Source organism: Otolemur garnettii, unplaced genomic scaffold, assembly GCF_000181295.1.
Source record: "Otolemur garnettii isolate 467f Iridium unplaced genomic scaffold, OtoGar3 scaffold00264, whole genome shotgun sequence".
In the NCBI taxonomy this organism is placed as follows: domain Eukaryota; kingdom Metazoa; phylum Chordata; class Mammalia; order Primates; family Galagidae; genus Otolemur; species Otolemur garnettii.
The window spans coordinates 683254-694338 of record NW_003852659.1 but is presented as its reverse complement, the minus strand read 5'-3'; the positions used below and the strand labels follow the sequence as shown (position 1 = coordinate 694338).

Here is an 11085-nt window from a genome sequence, read left to right as displayed (position 1 = left end):
TGTGTTCATCTTGACATTTCTGTGCACCCCACATGGGGCAGAGGAGCCCCATATTGAAGATCCATCTTATTCCTGACCTGCAGCATGGCTAAGGGGAGCCTAACCGTCAGTTTTCTTATCCTGCCTAAGCCTCAGGGTAATAGACATGCAGCCACTTCCAGCTCAGAGACACTTTATTCCTCAGGGCCATACACAGGGCCAGGGTAACAGACAGGCAGGCTCAGCCTTCAAACTTTTTCTTGCGGCCCTCCATTCCGCTCAGTGCATCAATGTTCTTGCGCCAGTCTCCCACTTCTCGGTTCTCCTGGAGGCAGAGGAGAGGTTAGGGTCCCACAGACATCTTTCACCTTCCCTCTAGCCTGCTGGGCAATTCTCCTCTGGGTGCCTGTCCAAGTGTCAGTGCACTCCTTGTCCCCTTACACCAGTGGTTCTTAATCTTCCCAATGCCTCCTAATGCCATGACCCTTTAATACAGTTCCTCATGTTGTGGTGACCCTCCCAACCATAAAATTATTTTTGTTGCTGCTTCATACCTGTAATTTTGCTACTGTTATGAATTATAATGTAAATATCCGATATGCAGGATGTATTTTCATTGTTACAAGGGGGTCTTGACCCACAGGTTGAGAATCACTGCCTTAGACAATCCCTGCCAATTTTCCCATGCACTTCCTGTCTCCCTCACACTTAATACTCTCCTTCACACACTTCCTGTCTTCCCCCTTCCACTTTCAGCCTCCTTCATGAACTTCTTTCTCATCTCCTTCCTTCTTTTCCTACTACAGTAGCCCCCCAACCCCCATTTATATACAGTTTCCCTATCTGCAATTTCAATGCCCTGAGATCAACCATGGTTCAAAACTATTAAATGGGCTCAGTGTCTGTGGCTCAAGTGGCTAAGGCGCCAGCCACATACACCTAAGGTGTTGAGTTTGAATCTAGCCCGAGCCTGCCAAACAACAATGATAGCTGCCACCAAAAACTAGCCAGGCATTGTGGTGGGCGTCTGTGGTCCCAGCTACTTGGGAAGCTGAGGCAGGAGACTTGCTTGAGCCTAGGAGTTGGAAGATGCTGTGAGCTGTGATGCCACAGTAGTCTATTGAAAGTGATAAAGTGAAACTCTGTCTCAAAAAAAAAAAAATTAAATGCAAAATTCCAAAAATAAATAATTTAAAGTTGGACATGTCATCCAAAAGCCAATAAATAGTCTAATGCTACATCCTGATGCCTATGTTATTCACTTCACTTTATCTCATCATGTAGGCAGCATCCATCATCACAAGGAAAAGAAGGATGAGTACACTACAATAGGATTTTTTTTTGAGACGGAGTCTTACTAGGTCACCCTCAGTAGAGTGCCATAGTGTCACAGCTCACAACAACCTCAAACTCTTGGATTTAAGTGATTCTCTTGCCTCAGCCTCCCAAGTAGCTGGGAATATAGGCCCTCGCCACAATGCCTAGCTATTTTTCCTTTTTTTATTTTTAGAGATAGTCTCACTTTGTCGCCCTCAGTAGACTACCGTGGCGTCACAGCTCACAGCAACCTCCAGATCTTGGACTTAGGCAATTCTCTTGCCTCAGCCTCCTGAGTAGTTGAGACTATAGGTGCCCGCCACAGTGCCCAGGTATTTTTTGTTTGCAGTTTGGCCGGGGCTGTGTTTGAACCTGCCACCCTCAGTATGTGGGGCCAGTGTCCTACTCACTGAGCCCACCCAACAACTTTTGGCTACTTTTTTTTTGTTGTAGTTGTCATTGTTGTTTAGCTGCCCTGGGCTGGGTTCGAATCCACCAGCCTCAGTGCATGTGGCCGGCACCATAACTATTGTGCTACAGGCACTGAGCCCAGGATTTATTTTATTTATTTATTTGGGGACAGAATTTCACTTTGTCACCCTTGGTAAAGCACTGTGGTGTCACAGCTCACAGCAACCTTAAACTCTTGGGCTCAAGAGATTCTCTTGTCTGGGCCTCCAGAGTAGCTGGAACTATAGGTACCAGCCACAATGCCTGGCTATTTTTACAGACGCAATCTCACTCTGGCTCAAGCTGGTCTTGAACTCATGAGCTCAGGCAATCCACCTGCCTTGGCCTCCCAGAGTGCTAGGATTACAGGCATGAGCATCTAGCCTCAATAGGATATTTTTGAAACAGAGAGAAACCACATTCACAGGTTCATTGCAGAATATTGTTATAATTGTTTTATTTGTCATTATTGCTCATCTCTTACTGTGCCTAACTTATAAATTGAACTTTCCGCCAGGTGTGCGTGTATAGGAAACAACATAGCATACATAGGGGTTGATACAACACATGACTTCTGGCATCTACTGCAGGTCTTGGAACATATTCCCCATGGATAAGGGGGGACAGCTGTATATGCCTGTCTTCCCCATCTTCCCTCCTTCAGATACTTCCTTACTCCTTGCTACTTCCTCTCTCCCCATGCACTTCCTCTCCTCCCCTCTTACTTCCTGCCTTCCTTTTGCATGTCCCATCTCCTTCCTATAATTTCCATAAAAGACCCCTTGCCAGCTCCCCTCCTCCCAACTCCAAGAATTATCCGTGCTCAGGCCACAGGATTGTTGCCACCTGCAGCCCCTCCCCTAAGCACTTCCCCTCCTGGTTCTAACCCACACTCACCTTCTCAGTGTCCTCCTTTTTCACCTGTTTGAGGTGGGCCCGCAGATCTAAGGACTCCTTAGCCCGGGCCCCCAGTAGTGCCTGCATCATGGCATCTGCAGAGATTCGCACCCTCCGCAGGGTGGGCCGCTTGAACTTGCCCCGAAGATCAAAGATCTTCTGAGTCAGATCTGCAATCTGAGGGTGGCCATATGGGAGGGGGGCGACTCTGTTCCACCCTGCACTCCCATCTATCCTATCCCTTGCCTGCCTTCCAGCACCTAAGTGTTATCCAGTCTCTTCGAAGCTCAGGATCCCAGTCCAAGGCTCCTAATCCTTAAGGTGACCAGATTTTAACATTGGTAAAGCGGGACACCATTGACGGGGGGCGGGGTGGGGGCAACAATGCAAACTTTGATAAGCAGTTCTCAATAATCACTTCTCAACAATTATTTGTTATTATTACAGTTTAACATTATAAAATTAACAAAAATAATATAAAACTCATATCCTGGCGAAATACCCACATGGCAGCCAAAAACTGTATATTCCCTTATTGTTCTCCCACCCGTTCGTGCATTCTTTCCAAAAATCAGGACTTTTTTAAATCGCCACAGGATGCGGGACAAATTGTTAAAAATTGGGACTGTCCCACCAAAAGTGGGATGTCTGGTCACCCTACTAATCCTAGAACTCACAATCCTCACTGAAGTGCCCTAGCCTCACATTTATTTTAAAACCATTGACACCTCCCTATCCAGCTATGTGCAAATCACAATTTCCTGACACAGGCCTGGGCTCATTTACCAACGCTCACCGACCCTCGTGGACAGGGACAGTGCTCTAACCAGAGTGCTCTAACAGTGCTCTAATTGAGCTACAGGCACCCAGCCACCAACGCTTGACAACCCAAAAATTTCCACAAACACATTTTCTGTTTCCCCACTTCTGGTTTGCATGTGCTGTTCTCCCTGCCTGGACTAGCCTCTGGCCATACTGTATTCATCCTTCTGCCCCAACCCCACCAGGCTCACAGTCGTCCTGGGTCTCCTGAGATCTGTAACCAAAAGCTGCAAGGAGTCAGGCTGAGCCCAGAGTCCCAGGCATTTCACCCAACCCCGAAGGTATCCAGATTTCCCAGTGCTTCCCACCTCCGTGATGTTCTTGGTAACCTTTGCCTCTATGTCGTATCTCTCTTCATCCACCTTGTCCACACGGGCGTGGAGCTGTCGGCACAAGTCCTAGTGGGGGAACATAGTATGTGTGGTGGGAGAAAAGCTGGAGACCTGGACTCCTCTGTCTGAGGTAGAAGGGGACACAGAAGCCTGGACCCCTAGGTGGGGAAGGAGGGTCTGAAGCCTAGACTCCTGGGTCTGAGGGAGGAGGAGGCTGGAGAACTGAACTTCTAGATATCCTGAGGGAGAAAGGGCTGGGGGCCCTAGAATATAATCCTGAATGAGAAGTAAATTGGGGGAGTCAGGACTCCAGGGAAACACATACAAAGGGTGTTTAGGGGTCAGGATTCCCAAGAGTCTGACAAAGTTGGGGCTGGAGAGACTGACTTCTGGATTTTGAGACTGTAGATGACTGCAGGCAGAATATCTCAATTTCTGCGGGTGAAGATTGTGATAGTGGACCTTGGGGTCCTGAGAAGAATGGGAGTGGAGGGGAGGTAGTGACTGTACTTCTGAATTTCAAGGAATGAGAGACCGGAGACTAGAAACCTAGGATCCTAGGCTGGGCAGGAGCCCCTGCCTTGGGAGCCAGTACCTGCAGCTCCGCGAAGCCCAGTCCAGCCAGCTCCAGCGGCTGGCAGCGGGTGCTCAGGGCCCGCCCCTTCTCTCCTCGCCGCTCCTCCGCCTCTCGCTCCAGCTCCTGCTTTGCAATCTGCAGCATCAGGGTCTGCGGAGGAGTGTGAGGAGACCGCAGCCCACTGGGGCAACAGGATATAATCCACGCCTGGCGAAGCCGCCTCTGCCCGGCAGGGTGGTCTAACCACAAGTCTCCACCCCTGTCTTTCAGAGACTCGCACGGTGGAATTTGGTCCCCGAGGTTCCAAAGCCCCGCCCCTCCCTCTGCAGGCTCTGCAAGAAAAGCCCCAAATCTAACAGCAAGCCTACCCACTCTCACCCGTCCAGCTACTGGAAGCCCCACCCAACAACTATCAAGCCCCGCCCGCCTGAGCACCCACTCCTCCTTCCTCCTCACCTTCAGCTGTAGTTTTCTGGAGGCAGAGATCTTAGACTTTTTCTGCAGGAGTGAGATGGAGCAATAAAGTATCAAGGAGGGAGTTCGAAGGTAGACGGTGGGAGGGGCTTCTGTGCCTCCCACCCCCAGCAAGTCCAGATTTGGACCCGCCTCCAATCTAAGCCCGGAGTTTCCAGGAAGCCACGCCCTCAGCCCCATCCACCAATCTGGAGCTCTGACTTTTGCTAGGCACCGCCTATTTATCTCTAAGCAAACCCTTGGGCAATGAGGCTCCGCCACCACGCAGCTTTCACCAATTCAAGTCCGACTCTCTATGAAACTCCGCCCCTGAATTCTAATATCTGCATAGGCTCCTCCCATGACCAAAGTCCCGCCCCCACCTGAGGCGTTTGCTCCTCCCCTCTCCTCCTAGAGTCTGGTCACCACATAAATCTGAGCCCCGGCCAGTCCCCGATGTCCCCTGTCCCACCTTGGCATGTGGCTCTGTGGCGTAAGCTCGGTAGTTGGCCGAGGAGCGGCGTCTGACCGGCGCAGGTGCAGGTGCAGGCGCCTGATGCAGCTCGCCCGCCTGGTTGGAGGAGCAGGGCTGCGTCACCGCTGACCCCCCACCTCACGCTTCCCAGTCCTGTGCCTTTGGCCGCAGCCGTCGCCCCAAACCCCTCCCTGTAGCTCCCCACCCTAGCCATGGGTGCCTCTGCCCAGCCTTAGCCCGCTGCTCTCACCGCGTCGCCGTTCCTGGAAGGAGAGAAACCGGGGAGAGGGGATTAAGGGTAGGCTGAGGCCTGCCCCCGCCTCCTAAGGCACCCCGGAGGCCCCTCTGATCAAGAGGTCTGGACTGTCCTCAGCTTTCAGCTCTTCCGATCCTAGAAGGCTGACTCCAGGCCACACTTCATTTGCATACCCAGCAATCCTACTCTCACCTCCCTTCTCATGCCCAGTGTCCATCTCGGAACTCTTCTCCCCGTCAGGAGAACGGGAGACCGTCCCAGCGCCCACTGCCTTGAGCCTCAGGAGTGCTAAGCTTCACTCACTCGTCCGCCATCCTGGGACTCAGGTCAGGGATCGCCAAAGGCAGAGAAGGGGACAGGAGCTTTTGGAGGGTCGGTGAGAGGGGCGTCCGAAGTGACCTTGAAGGTCCCGGGGCATTCAGCCTCTTCCCAGCTGCTCAAACCTCACCTCCGAGGACTCTGAGATAAAGGGCAAGGACAGAGACTAAATATACCGCTGCCCCCTCCTTTCTGGCCCAGGATGCAAGATAAAGGGGCGCGTGACGGTTGGAGCCAGCCTGCTCTAGCTGGATCACCCCATTCACTTTGGTGGCTTGGGATTCCAGACCCCTCCTCCCTCAGGTCCAGAAAACGTCTGGGCCCCCAGGAGTCCAGACCCCTAGTTCTAATGGCAATGGCCACTAGATTTGAAACTTTGTCCATCTTTCTATCTTAGGGTTAGTTTCAGTGTCCTGAACCTGTTGGTCACTCAGCAAATTTTGATTAATTTCAGGATCCACGTGGGTATGGAGGGGGTAGGTGTTTGGCCTGCAGCATGAGAAATTCTTCCTTAATCCACTTGAAAATCCAAGAATCTGTTTTCAGCCTCCTCTTTTATTTATTTATTTTTTTAGACAGTCTTTGTCCCCCTCAGTAGAGTGCCATGGCATCATAGCTAACAGCAACCTCAATCTCTTGGGCTTTTTTTTTTTTTGGCCAAAGCTGGGTTTGAACCTACCACCTCTGGCATATGGGTCCGGACCCTACTCCTTGAGCCACAGGGACTGCCCAAACTTGGGCTTAAGCGATTCTCTTGCCTCAGCCTCCCAAGTATCTGGAACTACAGGCACCTGTCACAACACCTGGCTATTTTTAGAGGCAAGGTCTCACTCCAGCTTGGGCTGGTCTTGAACTTGATGAGCTCAGGCAATCCACCCACCTTGGCTTCCCAGAGTGCTAAGATTACAGGTGTGAGCCACCTCACCCTGTCTTCCAGCCTCCTCTTTTGAACATTCCTGGGCCCTCCACTCTCCTAGCCATGGAGGCAGACTTAGGACAGGAAAGACACTTAGACACAGAAAATAAGACCCCACTTTCTTTACTTGAACCACTTGAGTGCTGATCAAGCTGTCAGGACCCTCCCATCCCCCAGTTAGCAATGGGGTCCCTGGATACAGGGTCAAATCTCTACAAGGGGTTCAGAGTCTGGTGAGTACTATTTGGAATTTCTGGGAAGGCAATCTAGAATTCCAGGAATAGAATTTAGAATCCCTAAAATGGAATTTGAAATTCTAGCCACACCTCTGTGGCTGAGGGTGTTGAAAATAAAATGGAGAATTCTAGCAGAGGATTCTGAATTGCGTAAGTGGAGTCTAATTCTCTAACCTCACTTTGGCATTAGAAATGAAGGACTTACTCTCTGGGGGTCAGGTTAGACTCCCAGGTTTTAGAGTCTGACTCACTATTGGGCATGACCAACACTTCCCGGGGTGGAGCCAGAACCTCCCTGAGTGAACCCTGAGATTCTGAGGACTGGAGGGGCACAGAGGATGGGGCCCAGCCTTCTAGAGGTGGGGTCAGGTCCCCGAGGGGTGGGCTCATTGCTTCCAGAGGTGAGGCCAGGACTTCAGGGAGTGGAGTTTCAGATTCTAAGGCTCCGCCAGCGCTGCCAGACTTGCAGAAGCGGGCGAAGGTCTCGGAAGACTTGGTTCCTGCCTGAGGGGCAAATCCAGCTGCCTGAGCTAGCTCCCCAACACGGGTGGAAAACTGCTGCAGCTGGTCCGGACGCAGGTCCACCAGGTACCTGAACACAGCAAGCAACATGTTAAGGACCCAGATTTTAGCCCCTAGCTAGGACATACCCTGCCCTGTGGCCAGATGACTTACGGAGCTAATTCCACAGTCAGGTTCCCTCCAGGGGCCACACAGGCCCCAAGCTCAGGGCTGAGAAGATGGACCATCCTGCACAGAGGAAAGGAGAGCCTGAGATCCAGGCTCCCAGGTCCTCAGGGAGGATGTTCGCTGGGTACCCAGACACTGAGTGAGGAGGAGAAGGCTGATGTGAAACTGGACCTCATGGTCCTGGGGAAGGGCAGGAGGTCTGGACTGCTGGGTGGGAGGGAGGAAGGGCTGGAGCTGGTCCTGGGTCTTTGTGTGCACAGCTGTGTCTCCTCTTACCCACAGGCCACATAGAGAAGCTGGAACCGGCCCTTGTAGCAGTTCCTGTGATGCAGAGTCTGGGCAGAATCTAGGGGCAGGAAGTGGAGTGTGAAGGATTCCCGGCCAGGGGCTGCAGGGGAAGGGCAGAGAGGAAGCAGGTGGAGCCATATGGCACAGAAACCCAGAGGGATAACACACTAGGACACACAAAGCTGGGCAGACATGCAAAGCTTGGAGAGTACACTCCTTTTCCTCACAAAGCCCTTTTTCATCTTTTCTCTGAGGTGGATTCCTGGAAAATTCTGAGACGATCAGCCCAACAGCCAGAGAAACATTTTACAGACCAGACAACTGAGTGTCTGGAGAGGGAAGGAAAATGGGTGGCCCAGGGCCACTGGGGACATACCATGTCGGACAGACACCCAGGGAGGGCCAGGTTGGAGGACGATGAGGAGGCACAACTAGAATCTGTGGTGGGGGAGGGTGTCCAGAGGGGAGCTGGGACCCAGCAGCCCCTTAGAATGTTTTTAGAATCCACGATTGTAACACAGAACCCTTAGAATGGTGCCAGGATTTCAGAAAATGAGAGAAACAAAGAGGAGAAAAAGAGATGGGATATCAAGGAGGTGTCACTTGCCCATGCATCCCACATACATTAGTCCATGCTCTGGTGTGGATACCTGGAGCCCGAAGTCGCAGGCTTGCTTACCTGAAGTCTGCTCTGCGCTTCCAGACATGCGCTGTTGCTCTTGCTCTGGGTCCCCCTGGGTGGCTCTCGGGTGCCATCGGGCGGCCAACTCGCGGAACAGCTCTGTCACGTTGTACTGTGTGATCTCGCCCGCAGTCTACCGGGCAGAGAAGGGGCGTGGCCGACATTGGGGCTAAGACTTCGGGGGCGGGGCCAGAGTGATGAGGCGGGGCTGAGAGCAGTCAGGTGAGAGCTGGCATCTGGGACCAGAACCCCCGGAGCTCTAGGATTCTAGGGGCTGAGGTTAGGATGTCTAGAGAGGAGGCGGGACCCACCCTGCGGGATTTGGTGGCCCGGACTTCGCAGGACGGTTGGTTGGAGGTACTATCCGAAGGTGAGGGGCAGGGCCTTTTGGTGGGACTGGGGCTGAGGGTAGGTGCGCAAGGCCCCGCCCTCCGCCTTCAAGGCCTGCCACACCTTGACCGGCTGTCCATTGCTGGTACGCAAGAGGCTTTTGTCGTGCGTTTCGATGCCGAAGGCCACGAAAGGCCCCGTGGCGATGTCCCCCCAGTACCCTCGCGCTGCCACACGCTCACCCCGCTGGGAAAACAGGCAGAGAGGAAGCAGGTGAGGCTGATGTTGGGATCCTGTAGGAGAAGGAAGGGGCCAGGGCAGGGAGTGGACACGCACGTGGCTAAGGAGGCGACCAGATGCCAGGGTCCGGTTGGGCACGTGGTAGGCGCTGGAATCTCTGAGTTCAAAGGCGACGCCTGTGTCCCGCCAGCGTCGAAACTCATGGATGTGAATGACTTGGGCCTAGAGCGTGGGGAAGGAAGAAAGGAGGCCTCAAAGCACCTGACATGTGGGCCCCCAGCCCCTCCTTCCTCACACCCAGAACTCGGGATCCCCAGCCCGCTCCCCCGAGCCCCTCACCCCGCGGTCGTGCAGCTTCATGCGCAAGTCCCAGTCGCTGACACCGCGCCGGGCGTCGTAGCGGGAACCCAAGTAGTGGCGAAGACGCGAGTCCCAGAGGCGGCTCACAGGGAAGGCCTCTCGCCCCCTCTCCCCGCCAGCCCAGAAACGGAACACGGCCTCCAGGGCATCTCGCTCTCGGAACTGCGCGAGGTGAGAGAGAGATTCAGGGAGAGCTGCGTTTCCTGCTTGACCCTCCCTTCCATCCCAGGAGGAGGAAACGAGTCTCCGTTTCTCAGATGAAGAAATTGAGGCTCAGAGAACGGAAGCCACCCCTACCCTTAAGCCAAATGCCACAATGGGAGTCAGGGAGCTGGGATTCCAACCTCCAGCCCCTAGCCCGCTTCATCAACGTAAATGCTTTGGATTGCCCACTTCCATTCTTCCCGGATCCCAGGCGGTGAGGGACAGAAGCCGGGTGGCAGCACCTTGAGGGTGCTGAGGTTGAGCCAAGGCAGCTGCTGCGCCATGAGGTCGGGCTCGGGGACCAGGTGTGCCAGGAGGTCAGCCTGGGCGCGCACAAAGGCGGCCACAGTGGGGCGCAGTAGTGCGTTCCCCCATACCTCCATGAAGGTCTCGGTCTTCTCTAGGGAGGAGAGGGGAGATGTGAAAGGAGTGAGCCTAGATATAGGACCTTTAAAATCTTATTTTTATTTCATAGTCACACACTGAAAACAATGAGCCATAGCAAATTACCTTTCCATCCCTAAAACCGAGGTTAGGTGAAGAATAACTCACACCTAGGCCTCCTCCTCTATTCTTCTGTGCCTGCCCAGATAACCCCAATCCTGAATTAATGTTTAAATTTGGGCTGGGCACAGTGGCTCACACCTGTAATCCCAGCACTCTGGGAGGCTGAGGAGGGGGTAGATCGCCTGAGCTCAGACGTTTAAGACCAGCCTGACCCCATCTCTACTAAAAATAGAAAAGTTAGCCAGGCATTGTGGCAGAGGCCTATAGTCCCAGTTATTCCAGAGGCTGAGGCAAGAAAGTGAGACTCTTTCTCAAAAATAAATAAATAAATTTCTCTTGCCTTTAAAAAAGAAAAAGTTGATATATAAATGAAGATGAAAATGAGATATATTTGTGTTAAATGTCATAAGGCTAAATTGTCTTCATCTTACTTAAGAATCTTCTACAAAGGAATTACAGATGCAGCTTCTGCACCCACCACCGATATTCTGATGGGATAAAAACAAACAGCATAACTGTTTATGTAAGACTTAGTACATTATGTTAGGAATCACAAGTAATCTAGAGATGATGTAAATAAAGTACACAGAAGGATGTGTGTAGGTTATATACAAATACTACACCATTTTATAAGGAACCTGAGCATCCATGGATTTGGGAGCCCAAAAGAGCTCTGGAACCAACACCCCCCCATAGATATAGAGGGACGTCTGTATATATCTTTAGTTCAATATGATACATGTATCTATTTAGACA

At 52.3% G+C, this 11085-nt stretch overlaps 2 protein-coding genes across 3 annotated transcripts in view; both read right to left on the bottom strand.

The window, feature by feature from the left end:
- Nucleotides 1–155: 155 nt before the first annotated feature.
- Nucleotides 156–6454, bottom strand: TNNI3 (troponin I3, cardiac type). Of its 2 annotated transcripts, XM_012813450.1 has the most exons (8): nt 5862–6454; nt 5553–5565; nt 5300–5398; nt 4831–4872; nt 4393–4524; nt 3774–3863; nt 2644–2820; nt 159–304 (listed from the first exon to the last, which is right to left on the bottom strand). In XM_012813450.1, the coding sequence occupies exons 1-8, from the start codon at nt 5870–5872 to the stop codon at nt 221–223; spliced, it is 648 nt and encodes a 215-aa protein (XP_012668904.1). In that variant the 5' UTR covers nt 5873–6454; the 3' UTR covers nt 159–220. The 2 variants fall into 2 exon arrangements, with proteins under 2 accessions (XP_012668903.1, XP_012668904.1); XM_012813449.2 differs by lacking the exons at nt 5300–5398; nt 5553–5565; nt 5862–6454 and having other exon boundaries at nt 156–304; nt 4831–5277.
- Nucleotides 6455–6899: 445 nt separating this feature from the next.
- Nucleotides 6900–11085, bottom strand: part of DNAAF3 (dynein axonemal assembly factor 3) — a 6570-nt gene continuing 2384 nt past the window's right edge. The window contains exons 5-12 of the mRNA XM_003802927.3: nt 10065–10222; nt 9598–9780; nt 9355–9480; nt 9142–9264; nt 8686–8821; nt 7995–8106; nt 7704–7778; nt 6900–7620 (exon numbers count right to left, since the gene is read on the bottom strand). Of these exons, the coding sequence (XP_003802975.1) occupies nt 7230–7620; nt 7704–7778; nt 7995–8106; nt 8686–8821; nt 9142–9264; nt 9355–9480; nt 9598–9780; nt 10065–10222 (1304 nt within the window). The 3' untranslated portion in view covers nt 6900–7229. The remainder of the gene's footprint in view (nt 7621–7703; nt 7779–7994; nt 8107–8685; nt 8822–9141; nt 9265–9354; nt 9481–9597; nt 9781–10064; nt 10223–11085) is intronic.